Source organism: Grampus griseus (assembly GCF_964374135.1).
Source record: "Grampus griseus genome assembly, chromosome: Y".
NCBI classification, from domain to species: Eukaryota; Metazoa; Chordata; class Mammalia; order Artiodactyla; family Delphinidae; genus Grampus; species Grampus griseus.
Window position 1 is genome coordinate 1,639,848 of NC_139016.1, and position 27,843 is coordinate 1,667,690.

The 27,843-nt window shown below is 49.3% G+C and overlaps 2 protein-coding genes across 4 annotated transcripts in view; both read left to right on the forward strand.

Moving 5' to 3' along the window:
- LOC309817755 (CD99 antigen-like) overlaps positions 1–9,345 on the forward strand; it is a 34,501-nt gene extending 25,156 nt beyond the window's left edge. The window contains exons 9-10 of one of the 3 annotated variants that reach the window (XM_082647033.1): positions 6,041–6,097; positions 7,382–9,345. In XM_082647033.1, the coding sequence (XP_082503159.1) occupies positions 6,041–6,097; positions 7,382–7,407 (83 nt within the window). In that variant the 3' untranslated portion in view covers positions 7,408–9,345. Of the gene's footprint in view, positions 1–3,002; positions 5,423–6,040; positions 6,098–7,381 lie in introns of those variants that run through there. The other 2 variants (XM_082647035.1, XM_082647034.1) reach the window with 2 other exon arrangements.
- A 3,561-nt stretch (positions 9,346–12,906) lies between these two features.
- The window catches only part of LOC309817687 (glycoprotein Xg-like), a gene marked incomplete at its 3' end in the record, with an annotated part of 35,573 nt that continues 20,636 nt past the window's right edge, over positions 12,907–27,843 (forward strand). The window contains exons 1-5 of the mRNA XM_082646956.1: positions 12,907–13,025; positions 20,828–20,869; positions 23,461–23,484; positions 24,602–24,664; positions 27,630–27,692. Of these exons, the coding sequence (XP_082503082.1) occupies positions 12,965–13,025; positions 20,828–20,869; positions 23,461–23,484; positions 24,602–24,664; positions 27,630–27,692 (253 nt within the window). The 5' untranslated portion in view covers positions 12,907–12,964. The remainder of the gene's footprint in view (positions 13,026–20,827; positions 20,870–23,460; positions 23,485–24,601; positions 24,665–27,629; positions 27,693–27,843) is intronic.

The following is a 27,843-nucleotide window of genomic DNA, read 5'->3' on the forward strand; positions in this document are numbered from 1 at the left end:
TCAGTAAGGTCATGTGTGAAGGGCAGTAAGGTCATGTGTGAAGGGCAGTAAGGTCATGGTGAAGGGCAGTAAGGTCATGCGTGAAGGTCAGTAAGGTCATGGGTGAAGGTCAATAAGGTCATGTGTGAAAGTCTTGACAGGTTGCCTGGGAGAGAGTGAGTGTGGAAGAAATGTTAGTTCTTACGATTCTTTCGTTGTTATTTACATGGACCGCCAAATACCACCGTTACAGCACAGAGATCGGAATTCCATCACTGGCCATTTTGGGACTTTGTACTCAAATGCTAAGTTACTTAGGATTCGTCCTGACATCAGGGAGTTCTGCTGTTCTGAGCACAGTTTATGTTTGTGCATTTCTGGAAGGTTCTGTCCAGGTCTGGCTTTGAGAACCAGTGAGGGCTGGGTTGCGGTGTTTGTGGCTGTGGCTGCCCATCCTCCATGGAGGAAGCTTGTGGTATCTGAACTTCCCTTCTGTGTATGACCCTAAGTCCTTATCCATACTTTGCCGTTGGCCATAGGTGTCATCTGCCTAAAGGACCCTTTCCTGAGGGTTCTTGGGAAATTCCCAGAAGACTTGATGGAGGCCAAGTTACCCTCTAGGGATGGAGTTTATCCTTCATCTTCCATCATTCCAGATTTCTAGGTTCACAAACACTATTTATAGCCTGAAATTAAAAGTCTGACACAGCGTTTGGATTCAGAGACCTAAAATAAGAGGCCATTTTTATATCCCTCTGCTAGCAGTGGAGGGTAAGGGTGCCTGAGTGCATCTTATTTCCCTCGTGTGAGTGGGTCGCCTTCCATCTGGCCGTGCTCAGGAAAGTGTGGTTGGCTGGCGGAATGGTGGGCGTCCAGCAATGCCCAAATGGATAGATGACCAAGTTCCAGGAGATACCTATAAAAGATCTACAGTTAGAACCGAGTGGGGGGAAACAGCACAAAAGAAAACACCTTTTTCTTTTGCTTCTCCTAGAACGAGCAAAGACTTAAAAGACTAGGGATTCGATAGAAGTGAATTTCTGTTTCCTTTTCAATCCCACTTTCCGCTTTCTCTGAAGATGCTCAAACTCAGAGCTTGACGCTCAGCCAGGAGAGGAAGGCACTCACTAGGCAAGAGGCACAGGAAGTCCTGGCCCCGAGATTTTCTGAAAATCTTCAGGTGAACCCCAGTTGGACTCTGGAATTACAAAGCATTTCTGTTACCGTGTGAATGGGATATATGACTCTCTGGATGTTCGTATGTCAAGACACAGGGATTTGAGGAAACATCCAAGAGTCTTAATAGACTTGACATCATCTACTATTTGGAAAAGGGATTCAGAAATTGGGAAAACCAAGTGTTCTGCATCCCACCCTACCCCACCCCGGGGTCTTGGTCTTGGTTTCAAGCACTGTTCCACCATTGCAGGGGGAAGGGGTGGGCATGGAAACGGAAAGCTTCCCGGGTAGAAAGAGTTGAACGTACGATTTTCAAAACCAAAGCGAACTTTCTGAAGAACTGGCTCAGAGCAGGCGAGGATTCAACTTTTGCTTCCGGAGAGGCTGGCTCCATTCATTCCCCTAGAATATGTCCTCCAGTCTGTGTTCGTAGGCTGAATTAACATTAGGTACGACTTTAAATTTTTGATTTGCTTTGTGGTTTTCACAGGTCCGTGGTCTTGAGCTGATGCAGATGCACAAAGAAAAAGGAAAAAAAAAGGGGGGAGGTGAACCTTCATGCGGGAAGGGAGCGGGTGTTTCTGATTTCAGTAATTAAGCACTTTTGTCTCCAGCTGTAAAGTGTCCAGCAGTGACACAAAGAAACTTAGGTCCCTTTTCTCATATAAGCACCGAGTCTAACGCAAACAGTGAGCATCTTTCTGACTACGTGCGGTTTATAGACCTGCCTTATAGAATGAATTCAGTGTTTGTTGTCAGTTATGTGTTTTTATGAGCAGAGATGGCCAGGTATCGGGTACATGACGATGCTAGACCTTTTCAGGTCCGTGCAGGACTATTTTATAGGTTTTATTTCTGGGGTGGTTATTTTAAGGTGTGCAGCTGTGAGCTTGGAGATTTCGTAAGGAGGATGTGGCTACCGCGTGTACAGTGAGCTCGCGTCCTTGGAGGAAGCGTGGTTTGGGGTAAACCATTATTCTCTGAGCGTGGCGGTTTGCAGAGTGACTTTCCGGGACCTCGTTGTTGTATTGAATTTTGTAGTGTCTGTTGAATTTGCGCCAAGCTTCCTCTCGAGCACTTACGGGGGAAGCAGATGTGTTTTCCCAACGTGGAGACACATATCCATCTAGTACTGTCAGTCTTGATATATACTTAGCTAAGAGCTTCTCCGTGTTACATTTTGTGAGAAGGTATGAGAAAACCTCCACGGCCAGCAAAGTTTGGTAGCTCTGTCTTTTATGCCTAAAGGTTTGAAGTTGTGACTCTAGGAGTTTAATCTGGTTTTCTTCCAAGTGATGCAAGCTGGCCTCTTAAAGCCGTTTTGGGACGCAGGCTCCTGGTTGACGTGTGTCTTTGCGTTTTCGTGGGTTGGGTTCAAGTCACCAGTTTAAATGATGGGTGACGCTGAGACTGACCCGCTGGGACAGGGCACAGTGTTTGGTTGTTGTCACTGGATGCGGTCGATAGCTGATTCTCGTTGCTCACTGCACATCCGCCAGCTGCTTCCCTTGTCCTTGATGGTAGCAGATTCTTGCGGCTTTGGTGAAATGAGCTACTGGCATGTCCTCTCCCTCCCTTCTTTCCTTCCTTCCTTCCTCCTTCCCTTCCTGCTTTCCCTCCTTTCCTCCCCGCCCCCCTTCCCTCCCCCCACTTAATTCTGGTGTCCACTCTGTGATGCTCTGCTCTGTCAGCTTGTCTCCTCAACTTCTGAGCCCAGAGGGCATCTTCCTAACCGCTCTCACTGCTACCTGGGCTGTGGGCACGCACCTGAAGCAAACCTTTCGGACGTTTACTTCTCATTGTTTGTTTCTCTTTCATTTTCCTTTCCTGACTTTCCGTTTCAGATGAGTCGAAGACCTAGGGATGAGCAGAAAACCCCAGGTGGGGCCTCAAGATCGTCCTTTCCGATCGATGTTTATCTACCAAGACGCAGAGTCGAAAGCAGACCTTGTCATTTGTCCTTTTCCTTATTAGTAAAACTGCCACCGTGATGTGTTTCTCCCAGACCAGAGGCCATGCCTTGAATCCTATATGTTTTCTCCCTTCACGGTGCACAGAAGCGTATGATATGATATTTTAAGGCCCAGGTAGCTTCAGAATAAGGAAGAGAAATGCAGACATTTCCTTTTAAAGTAAAATCCAACAGAAAGAAATGGTACCGGCGGGGGCTTCCATGAACGAACCAGGTTTCTCAGCATCCCCCATCCTTGCCAGTGTATCCTGCAGGGGGTGAGCCGTCCTGTTTTCAGAGTCCTGGGGCAAAGCCGGCCCTGGGTCATAGGGTTTCCTCTCTCACGCTCATGATGGAATTTTTACCCTTCTGATTCCATAGCCCCTGGATTTTTATGGTCCATTTCCATGAAGTATTTCCTAACTCTTGCTCAGATCAGTTTTTGCCAATTATGTGAATTTCCCAGTTCGCAGCGGGTGAAAAAAAAATCCACATATTTAGGCAAAACCTAAAAATCTCACGATCTTAAATTTCTGAGGTCAGCGGAGACGTGAGTGTTGGGATCTTGACACCCTAGAATTCTTGCATCCTTGTATATCCCCGTAAGCATGGAAGTCATCGCTGCATTTTTTTTTTTTTCTTTTTAACATCAGACCATCTCCTTCTTGTGCTGGCTTCTCGGGCTTCCCTGGTGGCGCAGTGGTTGAGAGTCCGCCTGCCGATGCAGGGGACGCGGGTTCGTGCCCCGGTCCGGGAGGATCCCGCACGCCGCGGAGTGGCTGGGCCCGTGAGCCATGGCCGCTGAGCTTGCGCGTCCAGAGCCTGTGCTCCACAACGGGAGAGGCCACAGCAGTGAGAGGCCCGCGTACCGCAAAAAAAAAAAAAAAAAAAAAAAAAAAGAACCCTGCAACGGAGGCTCTCCGTGCTCCTCCCGTGGGCCTGGTCATCTTCCACCGGTCACCTTGATGGCCTTGACAAGTGGTCACCTTGCTGGCCGTCTGGGTCTTTGAAGAAAGCGTCGCAGATTTCTTGGTTCTGATGAAATAAAGCCCGTGTCCCGGTTAGCACAGGGGTGCATTTAAATCGAATCTCTGTGCCCCAAGAATGAAGTCCTGGGTGTGATCTACAGATGAGACCCTGCCGGTCAGTGGTCTCTGGGGTCTGCTTTTGGCCCCCAGTGCCTGCTGTGTTTACATAAACAGCCCGCACACAGAGAGACCCCTAACGCTGCCATTGCTGTAGTTGCCTTCATAGCTCGAGTGGCTCCTGGCTTAAAAGAAAGGCATGTGAGCTGCTTTGGTTTTGAGTTTGAGATGGGGTGTGTTTGGCCTTCTAAGTGTTGAGGTTGCAGCGGGAAGATGCACCTGGTGGAGCCCGGGTCTCCTCTTAGGGGTCCACGGGGTTGGGTTGGGCGCTTGGCATCGGGGAATCCGCCCCTGCGTCCCTGACCACACGGCTCCGGCTAAACGGATCCCAGGGGGCCGATCCCTTTCCCCGCCCACGAAGCACCCACCCACTCTCAGGCTCTCCCCAAATGCTGGGCGTTGGTGACACCAACATCAAAACTGGGTGTGCCGGCATCCCCTCCCCCTCCCCCCAAATATCTCTTCAGATAATGGATTGAACATGTCTTTTACTTGTTGGAAATAACGTTTGGCCCCACATGGATTTGGGTTTGGCTGTACTTTATTATTTCCCAGGGGCATTTCTTTTTTTCTTTTCCTTGAACATACCTGGATATAGGTTTTCTGCGGACCCATTAGAATATTTTGACTGGGTTTTTTCTTCCTTTGTTTTTCTTTTGGTAGGGAGATTCTTTGTCATGTGAAATTAAAGCACATTTAGGATTTATCGTCATAATAGTTGACTCTACAATGTGAGCGTGTTCAGAGCCTGCCTCCTGCCCGGCCAGCAGAAGACGTGACATTGGCAGTGACCGCCCTGCAGTGTTTTCACAGATCTCTTCAAACTCTCTCCTCTTTGGGTGTTTCTCTTTCTTTTTTTGTCATCTTAGAATTTTGGTCTCTGACTGGGGTCTCCTTTCGTGGTTGGGGGAAAGGGTGGTGGCTCACGGAATCCATTTCATACAGACGGGAGATGCGTGTTTCTGGGACCGGGATGAAAAGTGGTGTTGGGCGTTCACGCACGATGCTAACCCCAGATGCTTCTGTTTTGCGAAAATCAAAGCTTCGGGAATAGAGGAGAACGGTCGTCAAGGGTCCCGTGAGCTACTTCTGTCCTTTTCACGTCATACGTGCTTCCGTGTCCCTTCCCAAGCATGCAGTAAAGAAATAAACATGTTCTGACTGGGAATCTCTCCTGCGTTTTTGTTTCTAACTGAAGTGTAGTTGGTTTACAATGTTGTGTTAATTTCTGCTGCACAGCAGTGATTCAGTTATACACATATACGTTCGCTTTCATCATCTTTTCCATGATGGCGTATCCCAGGATATCGAATCGAGTTCCCTGTGCTCTACGGTAGGGCCTTGTTGTGGATCCATCCTCAGCATTAGCCGTTTGCATCTGCTCATCCCAGTCTCCCACTGCATCCCGCCCTCCACCCTGTCGTCCCGTCCTGTCCCCCGCCCCGCTCGCCCGTGCATTTTGAATTCTGTCGCCTCGCACTGTATGCTGGGAGATCGTTTCTGGGGGCCGGCAGGGCGCGGCAGGGTCCTCTTTGCGTTGACGTATGTGTGTTCCAAAACTTTTGGAGTAGAAATTGGGAAATAAAATGATAGACTGAAGAAGCATGGGAGCGAAGAAGCCAGACCGACCCCGCGAGGTGCCCTTCATGCTCTGATGACCAGGGCGGTCCTCTGCTTGGGGGCAGCGGATGGAGACAGGAGGTGGGAGGCCAGTTCAGCTTGAGAGTGACCATCAGGGCGCGTTGTCTTGGTAGTCACCCTCCTGGGCGTTTTGTTCTTCTTGCAGCTGACCAAGGCGAGATGAACATGGAGAACCATCAGGGCACCAACGCCGAGCCACCCGGTAAGAAGCGTCCTGAGTGGCCCCCTCCCGCCCCCCCGCGGGTCTGTGTTACCTCCTCTCACCACTGTCCTGCTCAGATTCTTGGATGGGATCCTTTGTGTCTCGAAGTTTTCAAGGGGGTTCTCTGGGGAGATGCTACATAGACTTTCCGGGGCTTGAGGCTTCCGGTGAGACCTAAGTCTGCTTCAAGTTCTCTTTAAATGTCGGCCAGGAGAGTTTTCCAAGTGTCGCCCCACTGCCGCATGGCCGGAGTCAGCAGCTGGCCGGATTGCATCTTCTGAGATGCACCCTTTGCAGCATTTTCACGTGCTGCGGTCACTTTTACAGAATCCTCCCAACCTGGTGGAGAATTGGACCAAGAACAGGAGGTGGTGCAAATTATGGAAACTTCTCAGGGCCAGAGGTGGGACGTTCAGTGATTAGAACCACTTCTGAAAACGGCAGGAAAACACAAATTATGTGTCTATACACCTGTGTGTGTTTCTTTCTTTCGTTTGTGTATATATGTGGAGACCCACTCCTTTGCCCAAGAAAGGCAACATTTATTGCATAGGATGCCTGTGGAATTGATATAAGTTTGGGGTTTTTTTTTTTAACGTTTTTGGCCACACCCCACGGCATGTGGGATCTTAGTTCCCCGACCAGGGATTTGAACCCATGCCTTCTGCGTTATAAGGCAGAGTCTTAACCACTGGACCACCGGGCAAGTCCCGAGATAAGTTTTTAGTGAAAAGTTAACATAGTTTTAATTCTAAAAATACGGACTTTTAGAAAGTGTCTAGCTCGTTGCTCTTTCCAATAAGGGAAGGATGTGTAACATGAGCTATCCTTTTTTAAGGACAAGAAAATGCGAAAGAGACCTCCAAAACAGAAATGAACTGATCCGAAAATCTTAGCCCTGCATTGTTGTAAATGAACCAACGCCGTGGCCCCTCATTTACAGAATTATTTATTCTGAAATTTGTAGTTTACAGACATTTCTTACCGTCTCAGAGAAGTCGCTAGTAGAGAATGCCTCTTCTTAGTTTCTTTCTACTTTTCCCGAAGTGTCCGTTTTTTACGAGTGACCGCTGCATCGTAGTATGAAATGTACTGAATTGTTTTTTCTAACCAGTTAGATTTAGTTTTTGCTTTCTGTCCGCAGTGAGTTTTGAGCACACTTCTATCTTCTGTAGAAATAGAGTCACCCGCTTCTGGAATTTTCCACCTGCAGGTACTCGCGTGCTTGTCAGGGCCGCTGGGGGTGCCTTTTAAAATCTGTTCTTGTGTCTCGGTCCTCTGTAGTTCAACAGACCCTTCTGGAGAAATAGGAGGTCGGCCGCCAAGTGAGTCATAGCAGGGTCTCGAGCTGGCCTGCTGAGCCTCTCCGAAGATCGCCTGCAGGGACAGAGCGGCCCCGCCGGAAACAAGCCCCGGCTTGTCCGTGCCTTTGCTCAACTTGGGATTCCTAGTTTGAATCTTGAGGTGCGTCACCACCGTGCTGGGTGGGTGAGATTGACTTGGGATGAGTTTTGCCTGCAGAGGGCAATTACACTCACCTTCTCCACGGCCCTGAGGGGTTTCCCGCGTGCTGTGAAAGGCTGACCGACCAAGTCCCCGTCATTCAACCCCACTGAAGTTCCCCAACCAGAAACGCCGCGCTGTTTACAAATTGCCTGTAAATTGAATGCGTCTGAACCTCTGCCGACATTGACCTTTTTATAGAGTGAGGTAAGCCTTCGGCTAGTTTCCTCAAAAGTTCTTCCATTTACTAGGATTTTTTTTTTTTTTTTTGCCCACACCAAACTAATAAAGAGAAATTAGAAACCAAGTACTTTTTACTTAATGTTTTGCCATGGGGTAACTTTTAAAAAAGGTTGTGAAACTAGTGGGATGGATCCCCTGTTCCCTTCTCTGGGGCTGTAAGACAGACGATCGCGCTAAGTGCTCGCTCTTTATAGCATCTTGCAATGAACGGAATGCCTGCTCTTCTCCCGGTAACACACGATGACTTCTCTACCTTTAGAAGCATTTCCCCCGTTTAGGACAGCGCACGCACTGCACAGCGCCCAGAATGCTTGCTTTTATACAGAAGGGCTTTGCGTGGACTTTTGTGTTCATCTCGGGAAGTGCAGAAGCCCTGGTGGTGCAGACGGGCTGGACCCCACCCGTAGACTACCCTCCGCGGAAATATTAGTTTCCAGGGGCACAGGCTTGCCTCGTCTAAAGCTCTTAGGATAGTAACCCAGAGCAGTGGCGGTTTCCTGGGAAGACTTCCTCTTGTCACGGATGACGGTGTAAAGAACTGTGTGTGTTTCACCTCAGCCTCTCCAGGTTCAAAGGTATGACGTTAAGCACACCTGCGTGGGCTGCCTTCACAAAGCACCTAACTTGGGAGAGGGCTGCTATGACGTATCAGTCATGAAGGCTGGGTCTTTCTCCCTTCTGAAGCTCAGAAACTCTGCCAGTAGTTTGAGGGGTAGGCATCTGCGCCACCCCCTGCTGTTGAGGACTCAACCCCTCTCCACGCCCGTATCCTTTCTGTGACCTCTCCTCCCTGCGTTATCTAAAAGCGTTTGGACTTTCTTTCTCGGGGTATTGCTGGAGACCGTCGTCTGGCTCTTTAACTTGTTCTGTCTTTGACACTATGATAACTTTAGAGTATATGAAATGGTGTAAAAAAAAAAAAAAAGGATTGGTATTTATCCTATCCATTCATTGCTGTGTTCAACAAATAGCTATGACCTGGTGTGCACAGTGGTGAACATGACATTCAGGATTCTACAGGATGGAACACAAATATATGACATCCATCCATGGATGGGGTCAGCCAGTCGTCAAGAGCTGAGGGCCAGGTTGGTCAATATGCTTGGGTTCCCTCGCTAACTGGCTCGGAGCACCTGGGTACAAAGGTCGAGAGCGTCCATGTTCTCCCCAGTGAGTCATCGCGGGTTGCCTTTGAGGTCAAGATTGTGCACGCTGACTTGCTTCATAATAAGAAAAAACGCATACAGTCTTTTTGTAACTCTGAATAACATTGGCATTTTTATAAGCATTGCAATCATACTATAAGCATAAATGCCTCATTAAAGAAGAGAAGAGTGAAAGGATGGGTATTTCTTTAAGGATATGAAATTATGACTGATTCATAAATAAGTATACATTTAAGAAATATGTCAACTAGGCTTTTCTTACGGATGGTGGATGTACATTGTTGTAGACTCGGTTTAATTTCATGTTCACATTAAAATAAACATGATTTTATCAAAGGTCTGTCTTTTGAAAAATTGAATTTAAATTATGTGGCTTGGATCATTAAATACTTGGCATAATGATTGCTTTTTAAAATCATTTTGGAGCTCCCATATGAAGAAATCACAGTCCAACAGATTTTGAAATCAACAGAAAGATTTTATTTAAGGGCCAAAGGGAGACAATACCAGTGGAGGATTTGTTACAAGTCTGGGTCATAATGGGTTTGATTAACCCACTTAAGCTGTGACCAAGTTTTTGCTGTCAAGATGCTGCAGTGAATATCTCTGTAAGCACATTTTTGTGGCTGTGTGCAAGTGTGTGTGTTGCATTAGTGCCTGAAGTTGGCTTTGTGAGGAAAAAAAGCATGTGTATATTTAATTTTTATGGACACTGCCCAGTCATCCCCCATAGAGATGCAAATTCATGATACCCCCCAGTGATGTCAGATCTGTTTCCTCACTGCCGTGCAAACTTTCTGATTGGTGCCAATCTGTAAGTTGAAAATGATACCAAATCAACTGCGTTTACATTGCATTTCTCTTAACACAAGTGAGATTGAGAATCTGTGTAGGGGGGACCCATTTGCATTCCATTTCTGGGGGAAATGAATGCATTTTGCCTATGTTTATATGTGTTATCGGCCCTATCCTTATTGATTTGTAGGAACTCTTTACATATTAAAGCTATGACTGTGAAGTAAGTAGCAAATACTCTTACACTTTATCCTTCACCTTTTAACTCTGAAGTGATATTTTCCCCCATTCATTTTTATTATTTTTGCACAGTGAAGTTAGTTAATGGGTTCTGGGCTTGCTGTCATACTTCTAACACTTCTGTGGGGTTTTTTTACATTAAAATATTTGATCCCCTAGGAATGTGTTTCTGTAAAGGGAATGAGGAAGAGATTTCTTGGTATTTAGTTTTTTAAAAACCGCCATGGGATAATCCCATCATTCCCAAACCATTTATTGAATAATCCATGTTTTCCCACTGATTTGAAACGCAGTTTACATCATCCACTAAATTTCTGGACCTCCCAGGGCAGGAAGTATTTCTTTATTTTTTTTCTGTCCTATGGGATCCTTTACAGAAAAAGGTTGGTAACACCTGCTTGAATACATAAAATACCCGTACTTCAAACTGCGTCTTGCAGGGGTCAGGCGCGGTGGAGCAGGTAGTGGCCAGTTATAATATGAAAAAACAGCTATAATAAAAACAGTAGAGTTTTAATTATTTTGCTGCCATAACAAAATACCACAAACTGGGTGGTTTAAAGAGACATATATTCTCTCCGAGTCCTGGAGGCTGGAATCTGAGATCCAGGTGTGGGCAGGGCTGGTCCCTCCTGAGGCCTCTCCTCTGGGCATGTAGACGGCTGTCTCCTCCCTGTGTCCTCACTCGGTGGAGAGTTGTCTATTCTTACAGGGACGCTAATCCCATCATGGGGGCCCCACCCTCATGGCCTTATCTAACCCTAATCACTCCCCAAAGACACCACCGTCTAACACCATCCCATTGGGGTTTATGGCTTCCACAGATGACATGTTGGAGGGACACAAGCATTTGGTCCACACCACTGGGCGATGTGCTCAGCACCCCTTAGATGTGGTCCCACAGAAGCCCTGGGTCCCCCCTTTCTACCATGTGCCTTTGCCCCACCCCTTCCTCAGCCTCCACTCTCCATCCCTCCCCTCCCTTTCCTACCCAGCCTTTAAATTCAGCGTGAGGTAGGACTTCCCTGGCTGTCCAGTGGTTAGGGCAGGAGGCGCAGGTTCAATCCCTGGTCTGGGAACTAAGATCCTGTATGCTGGTATAAAATAAAATAAAATAAGAGAAGAGAAGAGAAAATCAAATCAGTGTGAGGCTACAACCCTCCCCAGAAGCCTCTAGGACACAAGCTGGGTGCAGAACCTCCCAGGAGCCCCCCAGCCTTGGTGTGCTCCCCCATATTACCGAACATTACACTGCAACTCTCTCCTCCTCTTTGTAAACAACTCTTCTTCCTCTGTCTCCACACAGCCGGCATCTAGCCTGCCTCTCTGGCTCAAAACAGCTGTGCGTCAAATGTTTGTTGAATGAATGCACGAGCTCATCTGATGTCCCACACTGTGGAGCTGGAAACTCTGGAATTTATAAATCTGGTGCTTCCACTGCTGCATAGCACAGGGACATCAGCTTGGGGCTTTGTGACCACCTAGAGGGGTGGCATAGGGAGGGTGGGAGGGAGATGCAAGAGGGAGGAGATATGAGGATATACGTATATGTATAGCTGATTCACTCTGTTACACAGCAAAAACTAACACCATTGTAAAGCAATTATACTCCAATAAAGATGTAAAAAAATTAAAAAATAAAAGAACCTACTGTATAGCACAGGGAACTCTACTCAATACTCTGTAGTGGTCTATATGGGAAAGGAATCTTAAAAAAAAAAGAGTGGATATATGTATATGTATAACAGATAAACTTTGCTGTACACCTGAAACTAACACAACATTGTAAGTCTACTATACTCCAATAAAAGTTTAAAAAATAAAATAACTCTGGTGCTTCCAACCAGTTCTTTTTTTCTTTTTTAAAATTTTACTGAAGTATCATTGATTTACAATGTTGTGTTTAATTTCTGCTGTACAGGAAATTGACTCGGTTATACATGTATACATTCTTTTTCATATTCTTTTCTGTGACAGTGTATCACAGGGTATTGACTATAGTTCCGTGTGCTGTACAGTAGGACCTTGTTGTTGAACCATTCTATATATAATAGTTTGCATCAGATCGTACTGTAATATATATACCGAGATGTATGTAAAATGTATACATTTATATATAAATAATATATATATCGCATATAATATAATTTCTATCTGAAAGGTGTAACTCAGGTGTATGCAATTGGAAACAAAATGCTTCCCTCCACACAGAGGGGTTATTTTCTAGAAGCCTCTATCCAACCACTTCTTACACAGCTCAGGTGGAAAACGCGGAGAGAGGGCCAGGTGAAATTCGCTTCTCTGGCCCCAGCATCCCCAGCCAGACTGACTGTCCCGGCCACCTACAAAGAAACTGAGGTCCACGGATGCAGCGCGACTCTAAAGGTACAGGGTCTTCAAGTCGTAGAAGCAGAGATTAAACGTGAGTCTAGACTCTGATCGTTGCCTTGGCGCTCTGCTGGGTCTGGCGTTGGCGTCGCCCTGCAGGAGGGTTCAGGGGAAGGACCCGGGGCAGGGAGTGTCCTGCCTGCACCCAGGGTTGGCGCCTTTGATGCTGGTGCATCTCCCATGCCCGCGGGAAGCAGACCCAGGACACCCATTGGTGCGGGGCAGCCACCCGTTTCCCCAGCATCCTGAGGCTGGTTGGCAGCGTAGCGCAGGGAGGCGGGCTCCCCGGGACGCCCTTCAGCGTATACGGGCACACGCCTCACGGGCTCCGGGCCGTGCCGTTTGGGACGGAACGCCCAGCCCTTCGGCTTCTGGCAGAGACACTCCAGTTTGGTTCATCCTTTCTGCTTGGAGACATTGCCTGTTTCCCTTGCCAACTGGGAAGCAGAAGTCAGCACATCCGTCCAGCGAGGGTGGGGTGGCCGGATCGCCCAGCGCGCGCCCTGAAGGTTCACCTGAACGGAAACCGAGGATGGAGCCCTGGTGGGGCCTCTTCTGCCTCACGTTCCTGTGTTCTCTGATGCACGTCCGAGGTAAGGGAGGGTTTGCTCTGGGGAGAGCCGCGTGGGTGTGCATTTCTATCTGGCTGCTTTAAAAAAAAAAAAAAAAAAAAAACTCCGCCCCAAACCACTTCCACTCAGGAAATGGCTCGAAGGTGCCAGATAGTAGAAAAACAAAAAAACAGACCAAGTATGATGGCTTTGAGGGGAGAAAAAGGGGCCGGGTTCCAATTCGGGGTCTGGGAATTGGATCCAGAAGTGTAGGGTGTGGACTCAGTACTTAGACGCGAACTGTTTTTGTGGTCTGCTTTTGATCTCTGTGTGTCACACACGGAAAAAAGTGACCCGTGTTCCTGGGGCGTGTTGGGATTTTTCAATTCCTTGTTTTCGATTTAAAATAATCAGGGCTGCGTTTCTGGATGGGGACAATGGAGCTGAGACCCAGCTTGGTTCTGTGGGACTGATCACCCAAGATTGGGTTTGCTGGAAGGGCAGCCTCCGTTCAGGTGTTTAGACATTTCTCACCAATGTCACCCCTCCTGTTGGCAAATGAAAAGCATCTGAATTGTTTACGCCCCAAACTTCAATACAGGTTCTTCTGGTGATGCCAGGATTTTGGTTTGTCGGGGAGCAGAGGTGGGGAGGGACCTAGTTTGGGAACTATAATTTACCCATGACGTGTAGGATTTAACCGCAATTGGATAAGCTCCTTTGGTCCTCATTTGAATTTTAGGAGGTGGAGGCCCAGGCAGGATTTAAGAGTGAGAAGTGTTGTAGGTTAGGAATTGAAAGGATTTCATTGGGATGGCAGTCTTGTGACATTTCCTGTTTATCCTGTTTGAGGATGGTTGTTGAGGGGCAGATGTGGTTTTGTGAGACATCCTGGCACCCAGAGCCCAGGATCTTCCCCGAGACCCTTCCGGGAGTCCTTGCTGTCTGCACATCGTGCCCCCCCGGCACGTGGGTCACGCAGAAACGCAGTCCAGGCGCTTCTGTTTGCAGGGAGACGTTAGTCCCTGAACTGACACCAGGGCTGAGAAGAGCAAGAGAGCAGAGCTCTGATTCTACACAGACCCGCCCAGAAGCCGAGCCAGCAAAACCTGTCTGAGCGTTTATTCCTGCTGCTGTGCACATGGTAGGAACTGTGGGTTCACCTGCGGGCTCAGGCAGCTCCGCCTCCTCCCAGGCACGGTCGGGTTGCTCCTTTGGGGATAATGGGATGTCAGATTCCTTCAGCGCATCACGTATGTGCTGGGGAAACGTGTTGTGGATTTAACTGCTGTTCTTCAGAAGAGAAAACAATGCAGGAGCCGGCCCTGGCTGACGTTAGCTGAGTGCTCCCGAGGATGCCCAGGTTACGTTCTTTTGATGAGGGCGTGACTTGCGACGGGCTCTGCGGGTGTTAATCGAGTTCATTCTCACACAGCCTTGGGCTGGGGCTGCCCGGCTTGGTGCACTTTTTCTTTCTTTCTTTTTAAATATGTTTCCTTTTCTGATCTAACACAGAACTTTTTTTTTTTCTTTTTAAAGATGGTATTATTTTATTTTATTTTTGGCCATGCCGCACGGCATGTGGGATCTTAGTTCCCTGACCAGGGATTGAACCCGTGTCCCCTGCATCCCTGCTTTGGAAGCTCAGAGTCTTAACCACTGGACTGCCAGGGGAGTCCCTTGATGCCCTTTTTTTTGATGCCCTCTTATAGATGGGTACACGGAGGCACAGAGGTGTTCCATCATTTGTCTGAGGTCCCATTGCTGGGAACATGCACAGGCAGGAGAGGTGCGAGGAGGGACGGGAAAGGTAGTGAGGTCTGGATCAGGGTGTGTCGGTGTGAAGATGTTGTGCAGCTGGCCCGAGTCCTGGGTAGTTTGTTAAATGCATGGACCACCCCTCACACCCCAAACCACCAGCAGCTGTCGGCGTGAGCGAGTTCACGAGGTCCCCAAACACTTCCTGCATGGCTGTCAAGCTGCTTGTTACCAAGGCTCCGAAAGAGCAGACTATCGCTATGGTGAACGTCACTTAACCGTTCTTAGAACGACTAAACTGTGTGTATAACATAAAAGAAGAATTTGATTACAGTCCTGAGGCAGAGGGGTTTACAATGCGGCGGTGGCAGATTTCCAGTGTATTGAATTACCTTTCGCTATCAAACCTGGATGCACTTGAAGGACCACGAGACCAAGACAGGTCTTCGAAAAGCTGATAGAAGCAGAGATGGAAACTCCAGGGGCTGCTTGTCGTGTTTGGTTTGTTGAGAAAAAAATCTATCTATCTACCTACCTACCTATCTATCTACCTACCTATCTATCTTCTGTCTATGTATCTATCTATCAACTATCTAATATCTATCAACTATCTATCTACCTATCATCTATCTATCAACTAACTATCTAACATCTATCAACTATCTATCATCTAGCTAGCTAGCTATAATACAGGTATAACTCTAGATTTTGTATATATATATATACATATATATATATTTCCTTATATTCCCTTTTTCCTGTATATCTATTGTATCCTGGGTATACATTACCATTTTCCTGTATCTATATTATACAGTGGCTCTGAAATCCCCTTCTACATGTATTGTATCTTCTTCTCTTATCAGACAAGACTAAACATGTGTGTGTGCTTAAACAGAGCTCCTTTTCTACCTACAGAGTAAAAAAGTACCGGCATCCCTTGGTATTTGAGGGGGATTAGTTCCAGGACCCCCTGGGACACCAAAATCCATGGTTGCTCAAGTCCCTTCTATAAAATAATGTCATATTTGCATATAACCCACACACTTCCTCCCGTAGACTTTATTATTTTTATTATTTTTAATTTTTATAAATTTATTTAGTTTTGGCTGCGTTGGGTCTTTGTTGCTGCGTGCGGGCTTTTCCCTAGTTGAGGCGAGTGGGGGCTGCTCTTCATTGCGGTGCACGGGCTTCTCATTGCGGTGGCTTCTCTTCCTGCAGAGCACGGGCTGTAGGCGCGCAGGCTTCAGTAGTTGTGGCTCGAGGGCCCTAGAGCACAGGCTCCGTCGTTTGCGGCACGCGGGCTCTAGCTGAGGCGTGCGGGCTCGGTAGTTGCAGCGCGTGGGCTTAGCTGCCTCGCGGCACCGGGATCTCAGGTGCCAGACCAGGGATCGAACCCACGTCCCCTGCATTGGAAGGCGGGTGCTTTACCACTGGACCACCAGGGAAGTCCCCTGAAGTATATAGTATTTTTAAAGACAATGGAGCCAGAGTCAAAAGGGGCACCTTAAATTTGCCTGAAGGAAGTCGGGCTTTGTTCCCTGGGGTCCTGCTTCAGCTGGGTGAAATCCCTCAAGGACATGAACGTCCTACCTATGTATGGCGTGCAAAGTGGCTTAACCTGTGACGCTGGTTCCGGAAGGACTGGCTTCAAGTAACCCACGCTTCAGATGAAGCCTGTAAATTCCTATGTAAAGGAATGGAAAGCAATTGTCTTGAAGGGCAGCCGTTCCCGACACTGGCCGGAATAATAAAATCTAAGATCCTGCCTGCTTGTGAGGGGTGAGATTCTTATCCCCTGATGGACCCACTCAAAGGTAATTAAATTCAGCACCTATAAATGCTGCTGCTAGCGGCTGTCATTGGTGACAGGGCTTTAGATAGTAATCAGTTTCCCCCCTCTTCTCAGAGCTAGCCTGGGGCTGGTTTTCTCCTTCAGAGGGACTAATTCAGGGGTTAGTTAGTGGGAACTGGGACATGTGCCTCTATCGTGGTCGCCTCCGCCGTGGAGGCGTGGTGGGTTTTTTCTAGTGCATGGTGTCCTCCTCAGCGCCGTGTCATGATTATTCCAACAGCTCTGCCCTTTGCAAAAATTCCCTTTGTCCTGTAGGCTTGTGGGTCTGAGAAGTTCAGGGAAGCAAACTCTGATACAAAGCATCTTAGAATCTTGCTGGGGTAGAATTTGACTGGGGAGGGAGGGGATGGGTTACTAGAGATAAGGAGAGAATTCCTCCAAGTGCCACTCAGGTGGTTTCGTCTCAAAATCCCTCCTAAATAGCTTTGTTCTTGGAGGGTAGGGGTTCTTGGGTATGGTGCTAAGACCTCCCACCCGGCAGCATGAGTCCTTTTCAACGCCCATCTCCAGGACGTCAGCAATGGGTGACCAGCCTTATGATCGCAGACCCCACGCGGCTCCTTTCCCCTCGGGGTTTACAGAGCCCAGAACATGTGGGATCGATTAGCAATGGCCGAGCCAGCTAAACTAAGCAGATCAGAAACACGTCTTATGTTCCCAGCCCCGTCCTAGTGGAAGTAGTTGCCCTGGGGAGCTGCATCCCCCCTGCCCCCCAGCTCCACCGAGGTTGAACCTCTGAATCAGCAGCGTCCACCTGAGTGATGTCCCTGGCAGGGCTGCACCCGGTGGGGCTACGATTTGAAGCACGTGGGGAGGGTCTGGGCTGCAGCCCCTCTGGGGCTAAACCACTGGCCTGCGGGACTGGATTGTCGCCAAGCCCAGGGTAGGGGAGCGCCTCATACTGGGTGCGGTCGCCGGCTCTGTGCATGAGTCATGCCCACGGGCCTCCCAGCAGCGCCACAGCTAGGGACAGCTTCCTCCACGACCTCTCCTCATCAGAAGCATCTCCACACGGAAGGAGGCTGCTGGAAAGAGACGGGGACACAGAATGGGGTTAGGGCAGGGTGGAGGGACTTGGCTGTTCTCAGAGCCCCAGACGGCGCTCCCTGGCTTCCAGCCGTAAGAAGGCCAGCCGGCAAGGCTACCACATCCCCAGAGACGACCCAAGGCCCTTTTGGAAAACAGCTCCCGCCCAGCCCCGTGGGTTGTGCGATGGATTCGGGAAAGGCCGGGAGGAGACAGATAACAGAGGCTTTGATCATCTCAGAACAGGGGGTGGCCTGACGCTCAGGTTGGAGGACACTGTGTAGGTGCTTCTTCACGGGACGCCTGGAACTCCTGGGAAGAGCCTGGTGAGAGTTACCTGTAAACTGCCAACTGGCGATGAGAATGCAAATTCCGGAGCTGCCCTTGTAGCTGAGGGGCACTGGGGGCCCTGCACCGGTATCTGTCCTTTCAAACTGGAGGGAGGGTCAGCCACAGCCCCACTGGCAGCCCTGGAAGGGATGTGTCTTCAGAGTCCCCAAGGCTGACGCTGATTCCTGTCACCCAGCCCCTGCACAATGAATGACCCAGAGCAGAGAGTGGCCAGCTTGTCCCCAAAAGAGGACCTGGCAGAAGCTGGAGGGACACAGACCCTGGCCAAAGAGAGGGGCGCTGAGGACAGATGCGGGACCTCCCTGTGTTAGAGACGGCTCTCCGGGGTTTGGCCTCTAAACGCACTGAGCCCCGGCCTCCAGTCCGGACCCTGAGGCTGCCGGCGGATGCCCTCTGACCTCAGCTCCTCTGCCGTCCAGTTTCAATTATATTGAATTGTATAATCTATGGATTCTGTCTCAACAGAGCTCTTTTCAAAAGCTCTTTTTGATCAGCCAAAGATGAGATACAAGTTGGTCAGGAGCTCAGAGGTTTTCTGATTGGGCTTCCCTAGTTTTAGAGGCAGCGAAAGTGATGGGTGGGATGTGTGTGGGAAGAAGCCCTTAAACTGGCAGGAAAGGAACACTCAGCTCGTTAAAAAGGTTTTGTGTGTTTTTTGGAGATAAAATTCACAGGCATCAGAGTCACCCTGTGAACGCTTTGAAAGTGAATAGTGCAGACATTTTTGTCCAGCATGTTCACAATGTTGTGCGACCATCACCACCATGGAATGCCAGAATGTTCTTATCACCCCCATAAGGAGCCCCGTACCCGTGAGCAGTCGGTGCCAGTCCCCCCGACTCACTTGTTATCCACCCAAGTTTCTCCGAGTTGAGCTTGTAAGAAAACTGAAATCCAGCCTCCGTTTCTCTCCAGACCCTAGACTTCCTCATAGTATTTTTAGCAATTCTGAAACTCGCACGCCAACAAAATATCTGGGCCCCTGAACACTGGGAGGGAGCCGGGGTTGAAATGTTTGGGAAATGCTTGCGGGGGTGTCATGGAGAGGCGAGGGCAGCGCGATTCTGGGCCTCAGTCCAAGATGCATTCCGTCTTAGCCATAAAGGAAGATATCCACAGTTCCAGCCACAGAGCCGCCACCGAACCGCATTTCCCGAAGGCATCCCCTGAGGTGTAAACTGGGGCCAGAGTGTCTCCCGGTGCGTAAACCACTATCTTCCACACAGCTCACGTGTCACCTCCTCCAGGCAGACCTCCAGGTCGGCTCACACAAGACGTGCAATTGCCCCCGCTGCCTTGTGGTCCCCGCTACACCCTGTCCCCACCTTTAGGGATATTCACGGGTCCCTCTCCCCTAGAGAACCAGGAAGCAGGGCTAGTGTCATGGAAGGTCCCGTCCCCACTGGGTGACGGTGTGCCTCGATCAGAGTCGCAGTTCGTAAATGTTTGCAGAATGCACGGGTGCTTTGGCTTTCCAAGACGTCTATGTGCTTTGCTCGAGGCAGCCGAGATCCCAGGAGCATCTCCCTCCTGTTTAAGACGGGGATACCAGGAACTTCCCTGGTGGCGCAGTGGTTAAGAATCCGCCTGCCAATGCAGGGGACACGGGTTCGAGCCCTGGTCCGGGAAGGTCCCACATGCCGCGGAGCCACGAAGCCCGTGCGCCACAACTACTGAGCCTGTGCTCCAGAGCCTGCGAGCCACAACTACTGAGCCCACGTGCCACAACTACTGAGCCCGCGTGCCTGGAGCCCATGCTCCGCAACAAGAGAAGCCACTGCAATGAGAAGCCCGCGCACCGCAGCAAAGAGTAGCCCCCGCTCGCTGCAGCTAGAGAAAAGTCCGCACGCAACAACAAAGACCCAGCACAGCCAAAAAAAAATAAAAAAAAAAATTTTTTTTTCCTTTTTTTTTTGCGGTACGCGGGCTTCTCACTGCTGTGGCCTCTCCCGTTGCAGAGCACAGGCTCTGGACACGCAGGCCCAGCGGCCATGGCTCACGGGCCCAGCCGCTCTGCGGCATGTGGGATCCTCCCGGACTGGGGCACGAACCCGTGTCCCCTGCATCGGCAGGCGGACTCTCAACCACTGCGCCACCAGGGAAGCCCCTAAAAACATTATTTTTAATTAAAAAAAAAGATGGGGATGCCATTGGCAGCAACATGGATGGATCTAGAAATGATCATACTAAGTGAAATAAGTCAGACAGAGAAAGACAAATACCATACGGTATCACTTATACGTGGAATGTAAAAAATAATACAAATGAACTTATTTACACAACAGAAACAGACTCACAGACATAGCAAACAAACCTATGGTTACCAAAGGGGAAAGCGGTGGGGGGGGGGGAGAATAAATTAGGAGTTTGGAATTAGCAGATGTCAACTATTGTATATAAAATAGATAATTAGCAAGGACCTACTGTACAGCACAGGGAACTGCATTCAATATCTTGTAATAACCTGTAAGGGAAAAGAATCTGAAAACATATATATATGTATAACTGAATCACTTTCGCGTACAGCAGAAACTAACACTATATTGTAGCTTAACTATACTTCAATAATAATAAAATAAAAAAGACGGGGTGCCGTCATCTTCCTTCGGAGGCGTCTTTGGTGAGGGGCGCAGCCTGCCAGGAGAGCCAAGATGTTGGCTTGACAAACACACCACAGGGGACGTGGAGAGAGAGGGGGGGACTTTGGTCTTCCGCTGACCTCACGGTGGGTGCTGGGCTTGACCTTTGCACCAGGGGGGATGTCTGGGCAGGTGGGGCCAAGGGGGTGGAGACAGGTGTCAGGGGGCCCCGACGGTCCCGTCGCGGTGTGACCTAGCGCCCTGTCTCCCCACAGGTCAAGGTGACTTTGATTTGGCCGACGCTCTCGATGACCCCGGTAAGTGCCTGTCTTCCTCTAGGAGATGCTGTGCTTCGCAGCCTGTGTCAGCTCTGTGCTGCCTCGGGGCTGGGGGTGGCGGGGATTCCGAATTCCAGGCAGTGAGAGCTCTGTTTTTCACCTAAGACACAAGCCCCGGGAGATGGACCTTCACATCCGGCCTTAGCTGTGGGGCTCGGTCTTCTGTCTTGGTAGGTCTGGGCTCCCCAAGCCAGGGGTCCGCGCATACCCTGGAGGGTTTTCCTTCTCTTAAATGTGGTTCACCTCTACTCGCGGGGCATCTACGACTTGGAAGACCCTCCCCCTACACCCCACCTGTGTGTGGCCGCTACTCTTGAGGTCAGCTGGACCTTCTTGCCAGCAGAAAGGCTGACTGTACATCTCCTGGGCCCGGGAGGAAGGTCTGGATTAAGGCCCACAGTCAAGCTGGGTGGCAGGAGCGTTCAGACCTGGGGGCTTGGGGAGGAAGGAAAGGTTGTGACCTGCAGGCACAGTGGGAAGAAACATCAGTGCTTGTCTACTCAGAAAAATCAGCTTCTCCTGTCATCAGGAGAACCCCCGGTCCCTGATCGCACATCAATTACGGTGGATTTTCCAAGAAGTAAAGAAAGGACGTGATCACCAGACCCACTCAACTTAAAAAAGGATGACAACCAGGGCTTCCCTGATGGCACAGTGGTTGAGAGTCCGCCTGCCGATGCAGGGGACAGGGGTTCGTGCCCTGGTCTGGGAAGATCCCACATGCCGCGGAGCGGCTGGGCCCGTGAGCCATGGCCACTGAGCCTGCGCGTCCGGAGCCTGTGCTCCACAACGGGAGAGGCCACAGCAGTGTGAGGCCCGCGTACCACACACAAAAAAAAGAAGCTTGAGAACGAGGGGACAGGGTGGCCTCCAATAGCAGCCTGTCACCACTTCTCCACTTATGAGCCGGGGAGCGACACTCAGCACTCCTGTACTCTCAAAGGAGCTGCTTTTTAAAATGAAAACACACCTTAGGAATCATAGAATTTTAACAAAATTTCTTCTGTAGAGAATGGCATTTTGAAAGATATTCATTATCTAAGTTTTTACATTTCTGATATGTTGGAATTTTTACTACGTATTATTTTGTAATCAGAAAAATTGCAGACATGTAAGAAATAGAAAGAACAAAATAATGGAGGCAAGACCTGCTCCCTCCCCAGTTTTCCCCACTAACTGAGGCTTTTGCTAGTGGTAACCGTGACAGAGCAGATGTGAGATTCTTGTCAGAGCACCAGACAAGCGTAGTGATGCAGGTCAAAGCTGAGACGCTGCTTCCCCCGTCTGACTGCAAGGGTGAAGGGCTCAGTCCTTCCCAGAGTGGACCAGCTGCGAGCTCAGGGTTATAGGAGGGCCAGTGGTTGCAGCCACACTGCGGGGCATTGGGAGGTACCGCCCCACATTCAGCCTGGGTGGTTGGCACAGGGTCTGGGATGGATAAAGACGGAGCACGCCCAGGGTAGGGCACACGCAGCTGAGGACTGTGGTGCAGAATCATCGGAGGCGTTTTATCGATTCAAAAACGTCATCAACCTGTGAACTGGCAATTCCCCTCCTAGGAAGAAAGGGAAGGATTGAAAGGAGAGACTCAGACGCATACGTGTTTACAGCGGCGTAACTCATCATCGCCAAAAGGCAGAAGCCACCCACATGTCCATGGACGGATGGATGGAGAAACAGCCTGGGGTCCAGGCACACAGTGGAATGTGACTCAGCGATGAAAAGGCGTGAAGCTCTGACCCAGGCTACCGCGTGGATGGACCTTGAACCCACGATGCTCAGTGAGAGAGGGCTTTCTGCAGAGAGGAAGGACCCTGTCCACTGTGCACCCGGCAGTTCCAACCTCCCTCACCCTTGTCAGGGGCCACCCCTCGGAGCACCTTCTCCCAACCTCTTCCTCCTGCCCCTGTCTGCCCACCCACACTGCACCCCCCAGACTCACTGAGCCTGGCAGACAGGTACGCTGCACTTGATGCCCCGTCCATGAGTGCTGACCTCAGGGAACCGAAACCACCTGGGAAGCTGTGGACCACCGCGTTTACACACCCCCGGCAACAACAGGCACTCCGCAAACTTTTGTCACGTGAAGAAACACGTGCAAGAAAGTGAGAGAAGCATCGTCCTGGAACCGGGGGAAGCTTCTCTCCAGATCTGCCTTCAGCCGCCCTACCTCTGCTCCGCAGGCACGTTTGTGGGGCACCAGCTCTGCGCCCCCTGCCCTGGAGGCTCTTTGCTCAGTCGGTCCTCCTGCTGGCGTCCCAAATCTCGCTACCTCACCTCCTGCAAGGCTCAGATGAAACTTACTTCCTAAGGAGCTTAGCCGACCACCCCAGGAAAGCTTTGCTCCCCCAGCGGGACCTCTGCGTAGCTCCCGTGGAGACTGGTGGGCGTGGGTTTTAAAGATGCTTTTGTTCTCCCCCCGCCCCGAATACAGAGTGGAATTTGTGTTCATATCATGTCTGTGTTAGCGCCTTGAAATTCTCATTGTTTATTAGGGCATTAACGATTCTTTCTTGGAGCTGCACATAAATCCTCGAAGCATACTGAATGTATGTCCTCTCTGTCCACAGAGCCCACCAAGAAGCCGAGCTCAGGTGAGGGACTACCTGGCTGCACAGAAATGAGGCTGCGCCCCTGAGATGAGGTTTTGGAAGGTGTTTCTAGGGACGTGGAGTGTGTGAAAGAGGGGCAGGTGTTTAAAGCAAAGCCTAGTCCTTGGGGAACTAGAAATCAAAATCACAGTGAGACATCATTCCTACTAGGACTGCTAGAATCAAAATATGGCGATACCAAGTGTCGCTGAGGGTGTGGAGACATTGGAGCCTTCGTGCGTTGCTGGTGGGGATAGACAACGGTGCAGCCTCAGCGGAAAACAGTCTGGCAGCTGCTCAGAAAGCTACGTATAGAATTTCCCTATGACGCAACAGTTCTACTCCTGGGTATAGACCCAAATGAACTGAAAACAAGGATTTCAACAGAAACACGCACACTTAGGTTGATCGTGTATAATTCCTACGTTAGTCCAGGAGAGAAAAATTGAGAATAAAGTTGATGAAAAGAAGGATAAAGTTGATTGAATGAAGAATAAACTTGATTAACTAAATAGAGAAAAATGAAGAATCAGCTTGATTAAATGGAGAATAAAATAAACTTGATTGAATGAAGAATAAAGCAAACTTGATTAACTAAGTAGAGGTCCAGAAATTTGAAAAAAGAAAAGAAAGGAAAAAAAATAAAATAGTAGGAATAACGTAACGTTAATTACTGTAGATGTAAAATGATTTAATGACTGTTAAAAGACAGGGCTTAAAGCACTTTTAAGTCGGTTATATGCTATTAAACAAAGTGAAAGTAAATGTTTGCGTGAAGAGTTGGAGGCAGATACCGGAGGGAAGTGGCATCACGTAGCAAACGTCGCACAAAATAATCTTCAAGGCATGAACAGTTTTTTGGGTTTTTTGGTTGTTTTTTTTTTTTGCGTACAATGTAAAGGCTAAACAGTTCCTTTTGTAACTGTGTGTATGCAGTTTTTTCTTTAAGTTCTACGTTGCGAGGTTTTCCTTCTAGCGGCTAAATGATTTTTAGTGGCTCGATGGTGATCTGTGAGCAGCAACTGTGAATCAAATACAAGATCTAGTTCTTATTTTATAGGCTGCTACTGACGGAAGGACATTCTTCTCTTCTAAACATGCAGTGTTGTCTTCCCCACAGATATCTACCCAAAGCCCACGCCTCCCCACCAGCCACAGCCCGGAAATCCCGACAACAGTGGAAGTAAGAAAGTTCGTTCATTTCAAAGCAAGTTTGATGAAAGGTGCCTCTTTTTTTTTTTCCTTTTAACTATGAGTTTTCATCTGACTGCTTCTGAAGTAAGAACCAAGTCAGCTTTTATGGGGGCGGGGGGGGAGCAGTTTGCATCATTTTATTTCCTCGTTGCTCAGACACTTGGAGAATACTGAGCATTTGGGGACGTCGTGCATTACTGTGCTGCAATTTTAATCAGGCTGGAGGACGAGTCTTCTTCTAGCTGTTTCCGTGGTTCCTAATAAGTTCCCTTGCACTGTGCGTTTTAGGTCATTTATCTTCAGTTTCTCCTTTGTTTTAAAAGCTTGGCAGACACTGCGCCTATAGATCACTTTAAAAAAAAGGGGGGGGGGCCGGGAGGGGGGTAATATTAGCCAATAGCCCATAAAGTCCTCAGCAATTCAAAAACCCTAAAGACCTAAAAGCTGACCAGGCAGAGGTGACCAGTGACACTGGCCAAGTTGAGAGCTTGCGGAAGCTTCCTGGAAGCTTGGTGTGGCCTTGGGATGGGTGGAAATTCATCTCCTCGGCGGTGGTGATGGCCATGGTGAGGGAGATGTCATGAAAAGTAAGACGTAAGGTTCTACGAAGCTGTTACCTAATTGCAAAGCAGCCCAGGCCACTAACTGCGTTCGTTAATGGACGCTTACGTCACTACTTTGTCATCCTTGATACCGAAACTTGGCTTCTGTACAGCGGTGCCAAACTGAATCTCAGAGACAGAGTTTCAGGTGAAGTAGAAAAGAATAGCTTCGTTGCTTTGCCCGGCAAAGGGGGACACAGCGGGCTGCTGCCCTCACAACTGTGTCCCTGGGCTTCCCTGGTGGCGCACTGGTTGAGAGTCTGCCTGCCGATGCAGGGGACGCGGGTTCGTGCCCCGGTCCGGGAAGATCCCACGTGCCGCGGAGCGGCTGGGCCCGTGAGCCATGGCCGCTGAGCCTGTGCGTCCGGAGCCTGTGCTCCGCAACGGGAGAGGCCACAGCAGTGAGAGGCCCGCGGACCGCAAAAAAGAAAAAAAAAGTGTCCCTACCTGGGGTGGGATTCGGTGAGGAGTTTTATAGCAATGGTTCAAAGGGTGGGGCTGCTGAGAAGGACCAGGGTGCCTGCAGGGCCTGCACTCCTTCAGTCTAGACGTCACCTGGGCTCAGGTGCTCTCCTGATGGGCTTCTGTGCTTCTCAGAGGTTATCAAACTGTGGCCTTCTCTTTGGAATGAAGAATGTCTTATCAAGTAGTTAACATCGTCCATTTGTTGGGGTTTTCAGTATCTGACAAACAGTATGGTCACGTGTATCCCTTGAGGGGAAACCAGGACCTGCCCCCAGGCTGCACTATTGTGTCTTCACTGCTCCTCCCTTGTCTCTGCATCCCCTCCCTTCCCTGATTGGCAACTGTGAATCTGCCCTGTTGGAACTCAGGGAAGGTCATGGGGGCTGAAGGAAGCCTATTTCCTGTAATCAAGAAACGGGGGACACAGGAAGGCTTTTGTGCCCAGGAGCTCCACAGGGCCCTGCTCGGTTTCATCCCCTTTCGTTTTTTTTTTCCCCTCCAATTTTAACATCCCAGCTCCATCGATTCCTTTCTTGTAAAAATCCCTCCCAGCCTTTTCAACAAACTATTGTCCAGTGGAGCGCTGTTGTTCTACAAGGTGCGGATGGAAATCCCTCCTGGGGAGCGTTTCTTGCTGCAGGCTATTTGGGGATCTCGGGTTAAACGTATTCCCATGGGCTTCCCTCCTACGGGGTCCAGAGGATGTTGGATGCTGGCCATCCTGTAAGATGAGTCACCAGGACCAGGGTGACTCACCCACCCCAGGGCGTGGGTAGCAAGCCTCATGCTTGGGAGGGGTCCCTCTGTGACTCAGGGTTCCAGCAGCTGACACATTCCAAATGAGAGGAAGGTTGCTTTCTGGCCTTTGTTTTCAAGCTCTGCTAAAACCCAGTGGGGAGATGCCTTTCCAATGGTACCCCCAAATAACGAATTTATATTTGATACGAGTTATATGGCTTTTGGTATCAGCCTGACTGTCCCTTAGAAGCTAGTTCTGCTGATGGTTTATTGTGTATTGGGGAACACGTCTTGATTAAGGGGTTTTGGAACACTGATGAGACTCAGTGAGTATACTTTCTGCCTGACCCGTTTGGAACGATTCATAATGAAATGATAAAACGTGTAGAAACAGGGACGCAGCAAACGCAACACAGACAGCAAACGAAGAGGGGAAAGAACTTGATCAGAACTTAAGTATGGAAACAGCAACACAGGAGTAGAAGCTCTCCTTAAATTTCACGCTTGCCCTCTGGCTCACCCAGGTCCTGTGTGTGTCTCTTGAGAAGCAAGGTGAGTCATTGAAGGCAGTGGTGAGCAGTCCCTTGAATACAGGGTGTTCTGGAACATTCTGCTGTGCAAGAAAGTCTCTGCAGGTGGAATGGGAGATCCTGGCAGAGACAGCGTTTTGTGCCAAGGCTCTGGGGCAGGAAGCTTGGGCTAAGTTTGAAGGGCAGATTAAGGGCATTTGTGACAAAAGTTAAGATTAAGTCCAGTGAGGGGACGTACACACGCACAGCAGGAAGGGTAACACGTCATCAAAAACGTGAGATGCTTCTGTCCTGGTATTGATGACGGGCTTTTGCAAACAACGTGACGTTTGCGATAACGCTAAACATTGGAACGTTCACAGGGCAGCGTCTGCCAGATTCTTTTCAGGAATCCGTGAACTTGCTTTCAGAACCAGAGGAGGAGGTTCTGGGCGCCAAGGTCAACACGGTGTTTAAAGCTTTGGAGATGCTGAGTACCAGAGGCTCTGTGAAGGCGACAAACAGCAAATATAAACAAGCCGGAATGTCATGTTGTATTTCGGCCTTCTGTATTGTGTGAACGGTTCGTTGCGGGAAGATGTCATTCTTTTCCTAACATCACCTTGGTGTTTTCCAACAGATATCTATCCAAGGCCAAAGCCACTGCCACGTCCCCAGCCTGGCAGCTCTGACAACGGTGCAGGTGAGTACTGAGACGCCTTCCGGAAGCGTTGGGAGGGATGCAATGGACTGTCTCGGCATTCTGTCCTCGGGCGCGTTTGAAATACGCAGAGGTTCTTTAACAAGGAGTCCACCTGCTGTTACCAATCTCTCTGTTGACGGAGGATGCGTTT